At 30.4% G+C, this 19,386-nt stretch overlaps 1 protein-coding gene and 1 long non-coding RNA gene across 2 annotated transcripts in view; one reads left to right on the top strand and one right to left on the bottom strand.

The window, feature by feature from the left end:
• Positions 1-16,884, bottom strand: part of LOC107452529 (peptidyl-glycine alpha-amidating monooxygenase A) — a 27,445-nt gene extending 10,561 nt beyond the window's left edge. Inside the window, exons 1-6 of the mRNA XM_071185167.1 lie at positions 16,737-16,884; positions 12,774-12,910; positions 10,434-10,550; positions 9,218-9,290; positions 6,211-6,418; positions 4,313-4,495 (exon numbers count right to left, since the gene is read on the bottom strand). Coding sequence (XP_071041268.1) covers positions 4,313-4,495; positions 6,211-6,418; positions 9,218-9,290; positions 10,434-10,550; positions 12,774-12,910; positions 16,737-16,832 — 814 coding nt within the window. The 5' untranslated portion in view covers positions 16,833-16,884. The remainder of the gene's footprint in view (positions 1-4,312; positions 4,496-6,210; positions 6,419-9,217; positions 9,291-10,433; positions 10,551-12,773; positions 12,911-16,736) is intronic.
• Positions 497-1,585, top strand: LOC139426399 (uncharacterized). The gene is made up of 3 exons (XR_011637670.1): positions 497-772; positions 862-1,037; positions 1,387-1,585. It is a non-coding gene; the product is annotated as an uncharacterized lncRNA (long non-coding RNA).
• Positions 16,885-19,386: the final 2,502 nt, after the last annotated feature.

Below are 19,386 nucleotides of genomic sequence, written 5' to 3'. Positions count from 1 at the left end.
GTAATGAATATAAAGTTTTGAACTTTCTGCAAAAAAAAAACAACAAAAAAACTGCTATGGAATCGATGGAATCTATGGAATTGCACAGTTATGGACTAATCAATGTATTATACTTCTTAGTAGATGATTGTTCAAAGATTGAACTCTTGTATGAAGTTGAAATGATGACTTTGAATAAAAGGTGCAATGAGTTAAATTTAAAAGGAAGAAAAAACCTTTTGAGTTCTAAGGAAAATCTTCACGATTCATACAAGCTCTGACTTGCATTACTGATTTGATATCAGAAATTTTCCGACGACAGTTTATCTGTATTGTGAAACGTTAAAGAACTTAGCAAACATTCTTAGTCAGTGAAAATACAAAAACTGTTCAAGCAGCTGAATAGAATATTTTGTGCAAAAGAGATGGAAACCTTTAAAGAAAACATGGCGCGTCTCGATAGATTATTGGCCCAAAAGATTTCCTTATAAAAGCATCGTTAGCGTGAAAAGACAGGTATTAAATACTCATTAATTATATATGTTCTTTATATTTATTCATTAAATATTTGTTATTGCAAATAAAAAAATTTCTATTTTCTGGCAGATGTTTTCATAGAACTAAAAGGAAATAACAGAATCTGTATAAAGGACTATAAATAGAATTCAGTATCCAAAGAAAGAAAATCTCATGTGCAAGTGATAGACATCCTTAAATGAAGTATGATGTGTCTTGATAAATGATAGGACGAACTAACTTTCTTACCTAGACATCATTATCTTGAAAACAGCAGGTATTAAATACTCATAATTTTTAACTGTCAGTATATTTATTCATTAAATTTTAATTATTTTAAAAAAAACTTTATGTATTTCTACACAGATGTTTTCATAGAATGAAAAGAAAAAAAAGAATCTATAGAAAGGACTATAAATAGAATTCAGCATCCAAAATAAATCGGAAGTGCAAAAGATGGACATCTTTAAATGAAGTATGACGTGTCTTCGATAGAACAATCTGACATCCTTACAAGGACATCATTAGCTTGAAAACAGCAGGTATAAAATGCTCATAACTTTTAAATGTTGTAGTTATTTATTTATTAAACTTTCGTTATTGCAATCACACTTTATAAATGCTAAATTTATTTTATTTCTTTAGTGTTTTAAAATTACAAAAACTTCATACTTTTTAACAAGATATTTTGCTCGAATGAGACTTATGTGCAAAAGATAATTATCTTTATTGGAAGTATGGCGTGTCTCGATAAATGATTTCGCCAATCTGCATAGACACTAATGGCATGGAATCGATAGAAATTAAATACTCATATTTTAAAAACTGTTTATTTTTTTATATATATATTTATTAATTTTTTGTAACTACAAAAAAAATTTTGTATTTCAGATATTTTCGAAGAACGACAAGAAAACGAAACATCTGAAGGAAGCTAAGACTCTGAGAAAAATAACTGAAATAACTGAGAACTTGGTCACGTGTCTGAGATAATTAACTGAGAACGATAACTTTTGTTCACAAAAAATGATTACTACGAATGCATCAATGCTGATGATACTAATATAGAAGAATAATTTACTATTTTGCATTATTATTTATACCATAATTGAAAATATGTTTTCTTGAAAGTTTGTATTTGGAAATCTATTCTTACAATAAATGACTTACATTTTTTTGATTATTTCTCGTGTTTCATTCTCATGTTTTATCTTCAATTTCAACTATTCACGTACAATGTCTATTTATCTTGTACTCACATTTAATCCAAGAATAATAATGTCGGATAGGACAAACTCGAAATGAGATATTCTTCATAGTTCTGAAAGTAAATCAGCATAAATTATAGGAGACTTCCGACAATTTTTTTTTCTGCAGAATATAATAATTAAAACAACTTAAAAACTTTTGCAGAAACATCTTAAACTTTTGCTTGCGGCCTTACGGAATGCCACAAAATGAGAACAAGAGATATTAAAAAGGTTTGCAGTAAACATCTTCAACTTATGATATAGGGATTGTTTTGGAAATAGTAGCCACAAAATGAGAACGAGAGACATTAAAAAGGTTTGCAGTAAACATCCTCAACTTATGATATAGGGATTGTTTTTGGAGATGCTGCTGCAAAAAAATTTATTATTTAAAAACAATGTGCGATATAATTTTATTAAATGCTGATGTTAAGAAAGCTTAAAAAGTAATAAATTTATCTCATTCGCTTCTTGTTTACTGAGCAAACAGAAATCTCAAGTAAGCCTTAAAAATTTAAAACTCAGAAGGAAATGCAAATTTAATTCAATAACTGTTTGACAAAAAGATTTGAAACCTGAAATGCGAATAATTTTTGCTAAATGCCATACATTGATTTGCCTAAATAAATGAAGAAGTGTGATGTATGGAAGGGTAGACAAGTCAATTTATCATAAAAGGATAATTTAATTATGATTTTGCTCTTCAATTTTTGAAGAAAAATTTTTTTTTAATGAACTAAAAGAACATATTTCTGACAACAATTATTTCCCGCAGATGGGAAACACACTATACCGAACACGCAATAGTTGAAAATTAATTTAATTTCTTTTGTTTTGACCTTTTGTTAAGAATCAAAGTTTGCATGCATTAATATAACACACTTTAGCTATTAGTTTTTATAAAACATCTAGCTTTTGACTATAGTTTTTAAAATAAATAGCTTTATAAATAAATATTAAGTAAAAAAATTAAACAAAGAATAAAGTATCCATTAAAAATAATAATCCTTTATAAATAAATATTAAATAAAAAAATTAAACAAAGAATAAAGTATCCATTAAAAATAATAAGAGAAAAGAGAAATTTTAAAAAAAAATGCTTCTTGTGTAAACTAAAATGGTGAAAATGTTTTATTTTTTTTAGTCTTTATAAGTAAAACGTATGGCGCTTCACTTTCGAAAGACATGAGGGGAATATTCGGTATAGGTAAAAGTTCATGACTAGAATGTTGTGTCCTCCGTTTTTCGTTTTAAATACGACAAAAGTAAAGTGATTTTCCCCTTTTTAGTTTACTTAAAAAATCCAGTTTTTAAAATTTCAATTTTATTTTATTATTTTCTTCTAATTTCATGAACACTTGTTCAGGTTGGAAAGTGGACGAAATTTCTATTGTCGATAAAGTTCGCTTGAATAATTCAAAAACATTTATAACTTCTATAATCAGTTATCTGTCACAGAACCCCAAATGAATTTGAAATACTCTTGCTACTAAAAATATATTCTATTTGGTGTTAAATATTACATTATTCGCCGTTAAATTTTGAAAAAATGATTTAAACTCTTATTGTTATTCAGTCCAAAGCTCAAAATTAAAATTTTGAACATTCCAGCCGGTCTAAAAGTAGTCAACATTTGGTTTCATGATAAATTCCCATTGGCGATAATATTTTTACAAATTCTGCTTTCAGCAATCCGAAATTCGTATTTTACATTTTTTTTGCATTTTTTGCATTTTTGGACATTTTTGTCCTTTTGAGCATTTTTTNATTGCAGTGGTCGGGAAGTGATTAAAACTTATATTGTCACCATGCACAGAGATCTAGATGAACTTTTTACTCTCTAATTTGTTTTAAAGTGATAATTAAATTCTCATCGGCGATGTGACGATAAAGTTTTGCAATGGTCAGAAAAGGATTAATAAATCTTGTGTTGTCATTAATCATGGAGCTGCAAATGTGATTTTAGCTTTCTAGTATGAGAGAAGTGGTCTAATTTTTATTGGCGATAAATTCTTACTGCGGATAATGATGATTATAAATTCCATAATAAGTGGTCAGAGAGCGATTGAAACTCCCATGTCATAATGCACAGAGTTCCATGTGATATTTTTACTCTCTAGTTTGTTGGAAAGTGATCATAATTTTAACTGGCGATAAATTCATATCGTCAATAATGTTGATGATAAATCCTACTTGCAGTGGTCAGGAAAAGGATTAAAAATTATATTGCCTCCCTGCACAAAGATCCAGATGAGAATTAATTAACTAGCTAGTTGGAAAATCGTCGTAATTTTGATTGATAAATTCTCATTGGCGATAATGTCGCCATAATTCTAATTCGATAATTCATCATAATTTCCTTTAAAATATCTTAGTTTTTTAATGCATATGTCGGTAGCATATGCATTAGAAAGGAAGTTTATAATTTCGTAAGAAACGTAACCAATGGACCCAAGAATCAAATGGAAAAAAAAAAAATCCCCCTATATCCTCGGCTTATTTTTCCCTCCTTCCCAAATTTTCCACTCTAACATTATGGAATCGTCTTAGTCACTTGTCGATCTCACCTCTTGTGTCTATAGCAAACACCCTTCCGAGTCCTTGACCTTCAATACTGGCCAATCGAGTTCCGGGTGTAGTGCCATCAGTTCCTGTTGCATAGCATAGAACTCTGCCATTCTCTCTGTCAGCAACGCATACTGCATCGTGTTCAGGCACTAGTGCAAGACTGTGTGGCACATGCATGCCATCTGAAATAATAAAAAGAATTATTTGCTAGAGTCTCATAAAAGGTGTTCCGTTAAGACAGCTCTTAATATATACTTTTAGAATAAAAATGAAGAATAATAAATTACACTTTCAAATAGATTAAGAAGGAGAATATTATTTAATTTTTTTCAGATCTAAAACGAAAACTTAAAAACTAAAATAAACTCAGTGGCGCGACAGCCCATAGAGGGCCAAGGCCTACTGTGCCTATCTCAGTTTTTTTAACCTTGAACTCTGGGGTGCAGGAGCAGATGTTCTGGTCAGGTAGTCAGCCGAACGCGGAACCCCCAGTGTTTAGTTCCCAAGCATGCTTGGTACTCATTTACCGACACACTGAAGGGATGAAAGGCTGAGTCAACCTTGCCCGGCCCGAGTATCGAATCCAGGACCTGTGGCACGGGAGCGCAAATCGCTACCGCTCAGCCACCGGGCGTCAAAACGAAAACTTATGGGGGGAAAATTTCGCTAAACATGATGGGAATTTTCGGGGTGAAGAAGTTTTATTTAAAAACTATGCATCCTATGTTTTTTGTTTCAGGTTTGACATAATAAAATTATTTTCTTTCTTTCTTTCTTTTAGTCTACATGAAAATTTTAATTTTATTTTATTGATTTCCCTCTTTTTTCAAATCTGTGTCTCTTTGTTTGCTTGGGTTGAAAAGTCTTTTGGGCGATAAAAATAAGTTATAAGTTTCGGTTGCATCATTTATGAAATAAATGGCTCATTATCATCAGGCCCAAAGAATGGCCCTTGAAATCTGATCTCTCCAGTTAGTTAGAAAGTGATAGAAATTTTAATCGATACAAATCCCATTTGTCGGCGGTATGGTAATAAATTAAGCTTTTAGTGGAGAACAAACTATTAAAACATACATTATCATCTTACTCCATTTAAAATTTAAGGTATAGTTAATCGGGCAGTGGTCGAATTTTTGACTGATGATTTATACCTTTCGTTAATAAAGTGGTGATAAGTTTTGCCTTTTGAGGTCTGCATTGTCATCAGACACGTATTTCTCTTGTAGAAGCTCTCTAGCTAGACAAAATTTCTACTGCATGATTCTATTCATTGTCAATTTATTATATGTATAGTTTTTATCTACTATATTAGTGCAAATTTTGTTAAATTATGCCTAATTTTCACTATAATAGTCTCTGTCTAACACTGTTAGAGTCACAAGCAAATTTGAATTTATGAAGATTTTGTCGCAGATTGATTCTGTAAATTCTTCCTCCAGGAAATTCCAGGACAGTAAATTCAAAAAATATTATTGTTCAAGCTGGCGATATTGTACTTTATTGAAATGATTTTCTCGAGAATACACCAAGAAAATTAAAACAGGACTCTTTAGAACAAGTTCAATTCATTAAGCCTAAATGCATGCTATATTAAGCCTAATTTTTATAATATTAGTCTCTGTTCAACAGTATTAAGGTCGTTTTCAAATTTGAATTTATGAAGATTTTGTTGCAGATTGATTCTGTAAATTCTGCTTTCAGAGCAGCAAATTTGAACAGTATTATTGCTCTAGGTAACAATATTAAGGCTTTCTGAACTTTTTTTTGAGAATATACAAAGAAAATTAAAACAGGTTTGGAAAAGTTTAATTCGTTTCGAGCAAATACGTTTTCTTAATTAGATTTGAGCCGTTCAAACTTTAGCAAAACAAATATACAGACAGAGCTATGAAGATACCTTTGGATCCGAACTCCTTCAGCAATCGACCATTCTTGGAAAACATTAGAATTCTGGAATTGCAGTACCCATCGCTGACAAAGAAAGTCCCAGAAGGTGTGACTGCTACATCGGAAGGCTGGCATAAATGACTTTTACCTGCCCCTGGCATGAAAGCTTCACCCAATACCATCTCTGGTTTGTTTTCCCTCGCTGGGAACTTGAACACCTGAAATTCAGAATTTCCAAAAATTCACGCACGAATTAATTTTGAACAGAAAACACAGATTTTTAAATAAATTTGCGATTTAATTTAATAATTCACATCGCTGGTTCAAAGTTAAAACGACACTTCTGCACTTACTTCTCATTTGAATGAGAAGTGAGTGCAGAAGTGTCGTTTTAACTTTGAACCAGCGATATAGTACACTTAAAAAAAGCAATCGGAATCAAATTACGGTAAAAAAGTACCGGGTGTGTGCTTTTTTTTACCAAGGAGGTCGGTACTTTCTTAAGCATTCAGGGAGCCGGTACTTTTTACTGTAAAATCCATGTATACCCGAACATGTAAGGGAATAAAAAATCTAATATACCGTAATTTTTACACTAATAACTACGTTAAAATTACCTAATCACTCTTAATTAAATTAACATTGCTGTAAAAATGTCGCTATAATATTATACACTGAAAATGGGCTTTACGATAAAATGGTTTTTGCACCCTAAGTGAAGGTACTTTATACAGTAATTTGATCCAGAATTTTTTCAAGTGTATATTTCTACGTTAAAAAAAGTCATGAGACCCTGCCCCATTTTTTATATTATTTTATTTTATTAAATTTATTTCTATTAAATTTATTATTAAATTTTCATTGAATTTATTCAATTTTAAATTTTTTTATTAAATTTATAAATTAAGACCCGGCATCCAAAATGAATAATTATTTGCAAGATCAATGAGTTTGCAAATAATTATTCATTTTGGATACCGGGACTTCTTACATAAAACTGAAGCATGCTAAAAATATTAGAGCAATCAAACCTATCATTTAGAATTTTATAATAAAAAAAAATGAATAAGACATATTTTTGCAATATTCTACTGATAAAACATCAAAAATATTTAGCAATGTAGAAACAGAGACATCGTGAGAATACAGTTGTTTTATAATAGTTCTATTTTATGATACATTTTGTTTTACTGCTTAAAATCTATAAAACTTAGAAATCTTAAATTTCGGAAGTATGTAGAAAAATGCTCAGAGAGTACAATGGAATAAATTATTTAGAGCAAGGATCACCAAAGTGATCGATATCGGTACCTGGCAGTCGATATAGTATAATTAGAAGTCATACCTATCTAGGATGTCAATGAATGGCTACCAATGGTATTCAGTCCTAAAAATGATGAAAATTGAACTAGAGGTGCCTTGTGGACCTCACAGAAATCACCTTTTGAAGGACCTGAGAGAAAGCCTTAATTAAAACGCATGAGTAATGCATCCTGATTTGCGAACACTCATTCAACTGCTTGATGATTGGACATCAATCAAAACGTGACTAAAAAATTATATATAAGAGTAAAAACTGAAACCGGAGAGCTTGCGAATACGATGCCCAGGTGACTTGTGAAATAATAAATAAATTTCTATTTTTGCGTAGCTTGCAATTTTTTTGATACAAACGCTACAATTGGTGACCCGGACGTGACATTTCGTACAAACTAATATTTTAAATTAAACTTTAGATATATTGCAAATATGGATATAACGGACTATGTTATTTCGCCTAATTTCTACACCAGTTGTAAACATCGACAGACATTTTCAAGATATCTGGGATCATATTGGGTCTATTCCACGGTTTTTTCCACAGACTCGATTGATTTATGGGTCTGTTCCACGAGCTTTTGGAGCTTACTCCAAATTTCTTAAACTTTTGAGAAGTTTATCATTTGATGATAAACGGTTGCAGGGATCTGTTTAGAAGAAATTTGGGTCCGTCTTCACAAAATATCTTTTCCTAAAAACGGATCCTTCACAAAATATTTTAACTTAAAAACGGACCCTTCACAAAATGATTTTTCTTTTAATCGGATCCTTCACAAATTTGTTTATCTTTGTTATTGTTTTGTTAATTGAACAAACCCTTCCCAGGGCAGAAAAAGAGAAAGATGGATGTAAACGAAATTAGTTTTGTCTTCGGCAGACGATTCTTCCATTATTCGTTCGAAATGAATATTCTACATTCAGCAGTATAGGCTAAATACCAAATATTTGTATGTTGCATCTCTAATTTAGAAGCAGCAATTGCTGTTTATTTTTGAAAATTTAATTTTTTTATTATAATTTTACAGTGCTGAGCATAATCTTGTATCTGATTACAATTTAAAAACTCCTTGAAGAAGTTTTTTGCAATAACCGTACCCTATTTGCACAAATTCATAAAAGCAGAATCCTGGTTAAAAGAATGTGAGTAATTTTTTCACAATTTCACAAAAACCGGACCTTTCACAAAACGTCTGGACAGACCCCTGGGTTGTTAATCATTTAACGGCTGATTTTTTGATTGGCTCATAATTTCATAATTTTTCACATGGATCAATATTTTGAATATTTCTTTCAGAAAATTAAACTGTAATAAAAAAAAAGTTAAAATCTTAAAAAATAATAAAATCTAATTCCCGATTTTTACAAACTTAGAGGACATTTCTATTCTATGTGGTTAAATCGTTCTACTATAAAGTGCTTGACTTCATGTGCAGCTCGTCGGACTACCAAAGCAGGGGAACCATGGCCTCTGCAGAGAATAAAAATTGAGATGGATTGTCCTCGGATCAATCTCAGGGATATTTCACGAACCATCCCCAAAAGCTCATCGAGCAGCTCTAGTGCGACATAAATAAAGTACCTGCATACATATCACAGTGACACAAAAAAAAAATTGTTCCGAACTGGATGATCTGAAAATAATTACCGCTTTTTTTTTACACAAATTTGAAATTCTCATTGTGAACAAAAATACTCACTTGATGCAAACCTACGTCTGTTAACCATGTGTTTCCAAACCTATCAACTGTCAACCCATGTGGCATAAAAAACCTAAGGAAAAAAAAACCTTTTTCAGTTTTTATTTTTATTTTAATAATATTTTTTTATATATATGAAGTATATATGAGTATATATGAATCACAACTATAATTTAGAAATACATGAGTGACATATTTTCAAAAAATGCATGCTATATGATGGAAAAAAAACTTGACCCCTACTTCACCTTCGAGGTTTGGGGCAGGGATCAACTTTAAAATTTTAAATACCACGGCCCTTTTTTATTGCAGATTCTGATTTTTCAGAAAAATCACCTCAATTTATCTTTCAGATTGATTTACAGATGTCCTGATTTTTAAAAAGCATCTTGATTGAGCGGCGATGGCTCAAAGGATAGAGCATTCGTCTTGCAATGAGGTGAACTGGGTACGAATCCCAGTGATGGCCGGTCAATACGAATTCCGCATCCGGCTTGCACCGACCACAGTGCTGACGTGAAATATCCTCAGTGGTAGATGGATCATGGATTAGAGTTCCCTTACCGCTAGTCTAACCCTAAGAGGTTTTCGTGATTTTCCTCTCCATGTAACGCAAATGCTGGTTAAATTAATCAAAAAGTCCTCCACGAAGACAAATTTCTCTCAATACATTATCCAGGAGTTCTCTTGTCTTCTGGATTGGGTTCAAAATTACAAGGTTACGTAGTTGAACATCAGTAGCCGTAAACCCAAAATTTGGGTCGGCTGTTCAATAACGGTTATAAAATATAAAATAAAATCATCTTGATTGGTTGGTAGGGCACTGGGCCCATGTCCAAGAGGTCGAGGGTTTGATCCCCGCCGGACGAAGACTCCCCTGTAGTAAATGGTGACTGGTGCATGTAAAATCTATCGGGTCACAATGTCCTCCAAGTTCCTTTAATTAATCATACCTATGGGAATACTGATCCAGGAGTTTTCTTATTGTCTGGATTGGGTCAAAAATTGCAAGACTACGGAGTTGCACAGTGGTAGCTGTAAACTCAAAATTCGGTTGGCTATTCAACAACGGTTATGAAATATAAAAACATAAGAATCTTTATTTGTAATTTCTGATGTTATTTGTTATATTTAGTGTATTTATTCCGCATTTGTTTAAACTTTGAACTACAATAAATGTCAAAATAACAATGAGCACTCTTAAAAAAGGACTTACGTGTTATATCCCCAAGAATATAAGACTTTGCCATTACTGGGATCGATTACTACTACTGTATCGTTTGGTATGGCCCCTTGCAAAATGTCTCTCAACCTGAAGCTCAAATCAAAAGTTCTAGAAGAAAATATTAAAATGTTATTATAACAAAGAATTAAAATAATATTCTACCAAAAAAAAAAGAAGAAGAATTAAGGATTAGAACTCAAAATTGCAGTCGAGAGAGGCATTTATGGTACCATATTTTCAACGTGTTTTCTATGTTCCACATTTCTTATAGATCCAAACCGGTTTGTAGCCAAAATTGTTTAATTTCTTAACAACATTAGCTACAAAAGTTTGATTTCGACTAATTATGAAAAAAAAATACTTGACCAGCGGTTACCAAAAGCAGGGGTCTGTCCAGACATTTTGTGAAAGGTCCGTTTTTCGTGAAATTGTGAAAAAATTACTCACATTCTTTCAACCAGGGTCCGCTTTTATGAGTTTGTGCAAATAGGGTCCGTTATTGCAAAAAAAAAAATTTCAAGGAGTTTTTAAATTGTATAGACATACAAGATTATGCTCAACACTGTAAAATTATAATTAAAAAAATTAAATTTTAAAAAATAAACAACAATTGCTGCTTCTAAATTAGAGATGCAACATACAAATATTTGGTATTTAGCCTATACTGCTGAACGCAGAATATTAATTTCGGACGAATAATGGAAGAATCGTCTGCCGAAGACAAAACTTAATTCGTTTACATCCATCTTTCTTGTTTTCTGCCCTGGAAAGGGTTTATTCGATTAACAAAATAATAATGAAGATAAACAAATTTGTGAAGGGTCCGATTAAAAGAAAAATCATTTTGTGAAGGGTCCGTTTTTATGTTAAAATATTTTGTGAAGGGTCCGTTTTTAAGTTAAAATATTTTGTGAAGGGTCCGTTTTTATGAAAATATATTTTGTGAAGGGTCCGTTAACGGACCCAAATTTCTTCTAAACATGATTCCCTGAAAAGGTATTCTACGGAATCCTAGGATTCCGCTAAAAAATTACAGGGGATCCAGATTTTTTTTGAACAGTAAGAAGTATATTTATATTAAATCAATAATCTATAATTTATTTAATATTTTGGCTGTTTATGTAAAATGCTAATTAGAAAAAAGTAACTAATTCTTTAAAAAAAAATTTCAATCTCTTATGTATTAAATAAGTTATGTAAAGACATTAAGTATTACTTATAATGTAATGTATAATGTATACTTATAATGTAATGTATTATGTATACTTATAATGCAATGCATAATGCATACTTATAATATAATATATACTTATAATGTTAATAACATATAATGTAACGTATAATAGATACTTAATGATGTAATGGCATTTTTAAGTGCTATGTAACATTCATAAAAAATTCAAGATTGGCTGCTTGGAACTCGAGGAGAAGTGAAGTGATTATACTTAACCATGTGATTTAAATCGCATTTAATTCGATACCTGTAAGCAACGTCACTATTGTGTCTTATCTGATTGGCTTCTGAATTAACAAATGTCATGATTTTCCTAGGATGACGTCAGTTACAGATATCCAATTCAAAAAGAATACGTTATTAAATTCAACAATTAAGTATTACGTTTCTCCCGAAACTATTCTTAACGTTAATAACAGTACGCTTTTGAAAAATATAATTGAACTTATTTTATTCATTTTTATCATATGCAACACCAAGGAAATATTCATTATTTTCAATAATTCATTCTTCACATTAAATATTTCCAATATAAGTTTTATTTATTTTAACGAATATAGTGTAGCACGCATTAGCAACAATTAAGTATTACGTTTCTCCCGAAACTATTCTTAACGTTAATAACAGTACTTTTTTGAAAAATATAATTGAACTTATTTTATTCATTTGTATCATATGCAACAACAAGGAAATATTCATCATCTTCAATAATTCATTCTTTACATTAAATATTTCCAATATAAGTTTTATTTATTTTAACGAATATAGTGCAGCACGTATTAATTTTATTTTGTTTTATTGGTTAATATATTTACAGCTGCAACGAAATTTCTTATTTTGAGCCGGGACTCAAAAATCTCGATCATTTAAGGTCTCATAGAGCCGAACAAATTGGGAACCACTCAACTCAACTATATTGTTTTAGAATATGGGGAACGAACGAAGTAAGAATGGATCGCCAGGCTATCCAAAAGGAACTTTACAAACGTAGTTGTGGGGACTGGCGAGTTATAGCGAGCAGGGTTCGATGGACCCTAAATATTTGAAAAAGTTAATTGGAAACATGGTTAAAAATATTTATTTATGAAGTGCATTACTGTGCATCCCAGATTCTGTCTCCTCGATGAAAGACGTGGAGGTTTCCGTCACCATCGACGCCAACAGCTGACACTTGGCCTAAATGTGGAAAACCTGGCCATGTGACGTCTTCTTCTACTCTCGGCGACACATCGATCTACAAAAACAAAAGTTCAAAAAGTTTTAAAAAAACAGCTGGTTTTATAACAAAAGTTTTTAAGATTAAGTACTATGATGAGTTTAATGTTCTTGATAAGTCTTCAATGTTTGTTTTCCAAAAACTAATGGAAGATAAAATAAAATTGACTTGATATTAGATAAAACTTCTAGATAAAATTGACTTGATATTATATTTTTCCTTCAGGGAAGCTTAATTAGCTAGCCAATAAATATTTTTGGGGACAGGATAGCCTCGTCGGTAGGGCGCTGGGCCCATGTCCGAGAGTTCGTGGGTTCGAACCCCACCGGCCGAAGACTCCCCGTGTAGTAAAGTGACTGATGCACGTTAAATCTGTCGAGTCGCAAAAGTCCTCCATGTTCCCATAACAAATCAATACCTCTGGAGGTACTGGATTGGAGATCGATCGTTCACTGATTCAGGTCAAAACTACGATCTGTGGATGAATGATTGGATGTATGAATGGGTCCGCCCTATAAATGGGTGCAACGTATGGTGTGGCAGATGTCGAATTCCTGGCCACAGATGGCGCCACTTAAAGAAAAGAAACGCACACTCTGCCCAAAATTTGCTCGGTTTCACCAATCAGGCTTGCCCGTGTGACAAGTAGCATTAGAAACAACAACATAAATATTTTTATTGTAACTTCGCTTTAAATCTACTTAGAAATATGTAAATTCTGTGACCCAAGGGAACTGATATTTGTAGATGGTCAGTACACGTTCGAGGAAAAAATACAAATTATCTGTTACTTTCTGGTAAAACGATTAAAGAATTATAATTTTAATAAAAAAAATTCCGACTATTAGCCTGAAAAATAAAATGACCATGCCTTTAAAACCGCACTTTTTATTTGAGAAACAATATATTTAAAAATGAATGGGTAATATAATTTGTAAGGAATTTTTTTTTCCCCGGTAACTAAATTTATTCATATAAATTTTTTTTGATGAGTGGTGTGGTTTTGAAACAAAAGCACTTAATTAATTTTTCAAAGTAGGGTAAACCAACCAGTGAAGGAACATTTCATATATATTGATTAAAAATAAAATTTTGCAAGTTTTTCTTTAGATTGATTGGTAACAATAGCTTACTGCCAAACAATAGGAAGCCATCTAGCAATGTTTTGGATTACCTGGTCAAATAGAATTCTCCGGAAAAATTTTTGAATTTGTTATTATCTCTGCAACACCTTGTTTCTTTGAAAAAATTATAAGGTGAGTGTTTGTTCTTATATGTTTGAAGTGGAATTAATTGCATGTAAAAGTTTTATTTCTCTCATTGTGAAAAAGAGAATTCAAAATATAGTTATTGAAGTTACGTTTTATTTTTTTAAGCATCATAGCATAATTAAGTACTCAGATAAGGGAGTGTTTATTCACTGGATCACCAAACGATGAAAACCAGTGAAGGAACAAATGTTCCTTTACTGGGTTTTTGTCTAAGTTAATGAAAATAAAAGATAAACTTTAATTTTCTTGTACCTTTAGTGATGTTCCGCATCAAAAGTATGTTAAAAATACGAAAAACAACTTCTAACCAGTGAGGGAAAAGGCATGTTCCTTTACTGGGCATAGATTTCCCAGTGAATGAACAGTATGTGTTAATATGTTGACACTTTAATTTTCAATTCATGATTACAAAAAAAAAACATTTTCCAAGTATTTATATGTTATAATTGCAAGAATAGGCTTGTTTTTAAATATTTGTATGGGTTATAAATTAATAAAGAGCATTAAAAAATAACCAAAATTAAGTGGTGCTTTACTGGGTGTTCATTCACTGGTAAGAGCTGTTCCTTCACTTGGTCTTCTTACTACTTGTTATTTGAACCTCCAAAACTTTAAAACAATATTATGTAAGTTCTCAACAATTTTTTACATAATTTGCAATTAGTAACTGTCATTTAACTAAAATTACGAATTTTGAAATTAATATGATTTTTTAAAAGGCAAGCGAAGCTTAAGTGTTCCTTCACTGGTTAGTTTACCTTACATTACAATTATTAAAAAAGATTAAATAAATTCGATGTGTGCGTGTAAACTAAGGAACGAGTTACAAATATGAAAAACTTGGTACGAAGCTTTGAGACCTCTGTAAACTATTCTGACGGTGCCATTCGAAAACAAATTAAAAAGTAACTAGCAATCATAGAAAACAGTTAAACAAAGAGAACAATCAAATTTAGGGAAGAGTGGAGATATTCTTTCCTTCTCTTTTTATTATAAACTAGCCGCCTAAGGCGGCCAGCTGTCCGCCACGCTGAAGGTTTTCACAAATNGAGAATTCAAAATATAGTTATTGAAGTTACGTTTTATTTTTTTAAGCATCATAGCATAATTAAGTACTCAGATAAGGGGGTGTTTATTCACTGGATCACCAAACGATGAAAACCAGTGAAGGAACAAATGTTCCTTTGCTGGGTTTTTTTCTAAGTTAATGAAAATAAAAGATAAACTTTAAGATAAAAGATAAAATTTAGGGAAGAGTGGAGATATTCTTTCTTTCTCTTTTTATTATAAATAAAACGATTTTGTTTAGAATAAAAATGTTTCAAAAACAAACTTTTTATTTTAATATAAAATATTTTACGACGCTGCAACGACAGTAATTTTTTTGTTACTTTTTCATCTAAATAAAAGTTTAAATCTAAATTAAAGTTTGTTGCTTTTTCATCTAAATAGCAATTAGTTAGAAATTGAGAATTTGCTGCACTTAAATTAAAACGATTGAACAACATTCACTAGGAATGTGCCTTAAGTTTGTAAAAATCGTGAATTGTAGTTTATTATTCTTTAAGATTTTAACTTTTCACTGTTGTTTAATTTCCTGAAGAAGTGTTTAAAAATTTGATTCGCGTGAAGATTAAGAATTGAATCAATCGAAAGATCAAGGGTTTAATGCTTAACAACAATTAACCGTCAAACGATAAACTTAATGTTACTTTCTTAACTCAACTTTCAAAACACTGACTAAGTTTTATAAAAGTTGAAGTTCAGTGTCGTAGAACAGAGGCATTTTATATTTTTGTTATTAAAGAAAATAACGTTAAGAATTATGATAAGTATATAAAGTTTAAATTTTTAAATAATTTTTATCCAATTTCCAAAATAATATTTTAATCTTATATCCTATTTGGAACTTACAAAATTGTTAAAAAAAAAATTAAAAAAACTCAAATTTTGTTACACATAAAATCATCCTTATTAAATAGAATGCAAAAAATTGTCGATTAAGATAAAAGAAAATTAGTGTTTATTTAGAAATCAAATAACAAGTTGTTAAAACTTTATTTGTACTGGGGAAGATAATATTAAAACATTAAAATTATCGACAAAACATTCAAAAGAAAAAACAAGTTGTTCAAATTATACACCGATCTGTTACATATTATCTATGATGAATTTATGATATTAAGAAATATAATAAAAAGAAATATGATGAAAAGACAGAATATATGCTAAATCAAATATATGATAAAAATGAAATTAACTTTTATTTATATAAAAAAACAAGTTGTGAAAATTATAAATTGTTTCATATTTTTTTGATTATTAATGAAACAATATGATGAAATATAATAAACAAATGACATGCTTTTTTAGAATATTTTTTATGCTTCTTAATATAATATTTCTTTTTATTTAAATGATTGTTCGGCATTCAATACTTTTTAAACAATGAGTTCTGGAACATCTTTCCTGACATCGAACAGCTGTCAATAGTGATAAAATTAAACTATTGTTTATTTTCAAAATAAAGTACAAATTAAAAAGAGATTTAATACTGTTCTATCGATATTTACCCGATCTAGCTGGTATTCTTCAATGTTAGGAGCAACAGACGCAAGCGATAGGGATATCAGAGCAGCTATCCAAACAGTAGCCAAGCAGGCAGCCATAATTCTGATCTTTTGACGTCATTTGCAGCAAGGTTTCATTGGGAAAACAGTCATGCGCAGACGCTTTTCCGGTTGCTATAGCAATAGTGGATTTTGGAAATGCGTTGTTCTCGTTTTTTGTGCGTTATTTAACGAGATTTCGGATTTACGAGGGAATTTTTCAAAAATGATTTTTGGAATGTTAAAAAACATTTGTAGAACTTTATTGTTATGAGCACGATTCGGTTGTTATATGCTACATACGTCGTACTAGAGCTGCTCAATAGACTATTGGCCACGGTGTGAGATACATTCCTGAGGATTATTCGAGAGCATGAGTTGGATTTAATAAATCGTTTGAGATTTCACAGGACAGTTTGATCTTACCAAGGCTTTCTTTTCTTCTTCATAAACTTCGTGAAAACTATTTTATTGAAATTGTCACTGAATAAATCTTATAATCTTCATAAAACTGTCACTGAAAAAAGTGCATTTGAAGGTTCATTAACATATCCTTTCCCTCGAAAGAGTTTTGAAAAAAAACTGACTTGTTCAAAAAAAGTGTTTGCAGATAAACAAATAAAGAGTAAGAATGACAAAACTTTATCTATATCAATCCAAATAACAAAATAAGGACAACTTTATCTATATCAATCCAAAGGCCAGAGGAACAGATGTATAAGAAATTATAGTCAAAGAAATGACAAACAAAAGATGTAGCTTTACAAATCCTTATTTAAAAATTATAGACAATGAAATGACAAACAAAAGATGTAGTTTTACAAATCATTAAATAGATTCAATCTCTTGCTGGTCACATGCCTGCATGCAACTGTCCATTTGTTAGTTAAAATCAGAGACATAACTGGCTAACTAAACTAGCTAATTTTTTAAAAACAAAAAGCAGATGTAGATGCAATAACTATAACTCTGAATAAAATAATTATTCTCAATCATTTCTCCAATAATTCTAATTATTTACTGATTAATTAGTAACTATTTATACTATAAAATTGATATTAGGAACATTAGGTAGTACTATTGTAATTGGAAAATAATACCAATAACTTATTTCAATTAAGTTAGTGGTTTAAAGAATTTTTCCATTGATAATATAAAAATAATTGAAATAATATTAAAAATATCAATATATATTACTATATAATTGAAAGGTAATACGATTAGCTTATTTGAACTAAGTTAGTAGTTTGAAAAATTCCATCCATCGATAATATAAAATGATAATATAAATATTAGACAAATATTTTTTAATTGAAATGTAATGCCAATAAATAATTTTAATTAAGTTATTGATTATATCAATTAAGTTGTTTTGATATAAAAAAAATTCTCGCCATCGATATCATAAAACTAATATTATAAATAATTGTTAATTACATGTATAATTGGAGGGTGTTATTAAAAGTATTGAAAGTTAAAATACTAAGAGCTTAGACATAAGCTCTTAGTTGGTAGTTTAAAAAATTCTTTCCCTCGATAATATAAAATTGATGTTATAATTTATTTAATTTTATAATAATTGATAGGTAATACTATCTGCGGTCATAGAAACGTTAATTAGTCTTCCATGGCAAATTTTTTTTTAAATAAAAGGTTAATTTTACTAATTTTTAAGCGATTTTAACTACTAATTTTACAATCGGCGATACGTTTTTTAGTTTATGATTTGTTAATCAATTGACATTTTCGAAATATTAATTTTTTTTGCAGGAAAATAATTGCTTTAACTTGGTTAATTTTAAAATGCTTCTAAAACCGATTTGGGTTTAATCAACTAAATATTTTAATATTTGGATCTGCGCAGTTATGTTTAATGATGGTGTAGGGCTTTTTAATTAAACAAGAAATTCAGCCCTTATAAGCAAACTGATTGCAAATAACATCGATGGAAATTAATTGCTTTACGTATGTGGTAGCTAGAATTGAAAATAACCACTCGCCACCAGCCAGATGGTGAGATACCAGTAAGTGACTTAAATTATGTAAACAACTGATCTTTTTTCCCCTATCGTTTATTTCATTTATTTATTATTATTATTTTAAAATTGTTTAAAAATACAACAAGTTAGAAAAGGAAGCTAGAGAACAGAATTTTCCGGAAATGTCCAATGTCTCCATTCAAAATTTTGATTTTTCAGAATTCATCAATTTGCGGTGGAAAGATTCATACAAAAGGAGAGTTTCTTAACAATTCAAATTAAATGTATTTGACCTCCAAATAATTTTTTTTATATAATTGTAATTGAACAGCCGACCCAATTTTATGGGTTTACGACTACTAATGCTCAACTCCGTTGCCTTGTAATTTTGAACCCTATCCAGAAGACAAGGGAACACCTGGAACCATAATATAAATGAAATGAGATCAAATTTAGCCTTAGAATTAGAGCAGAAAAATGTGATTAACAAAATATTCGAGCAATATACGTCGACTGCCAGTAGATTTGAAAATAACTATATCAGCTGAACTCTCAGCATCAATTAATTTTTCCTCCCATTTACAATAATACGCAAATGTCTATCGAGTGTCTCTTGTAAAGGGTACGATTACAAG

Source organism: Parasteatoda tepidariorum, chromosome 9 (genome assembly GCF_043381705.1).
Source record: "Parasteatoda tepidariorum isolate YZ-2023 chromosome 9, CAS_Ptep_4.0, whole genome shotgun sequence".
Lineage (NCBI taxonomy): Eukaryota > Metazoa > Arthropoda > Arachnida > Araneae > Theridiidae > Parasteatoda > Parasteatoda tepidariorum.
The sequence above is the reverse complement of the archived record's forward strand: the minus strand, read 5'-3'. Positions and strand labels throughout refer to the sequence as shown.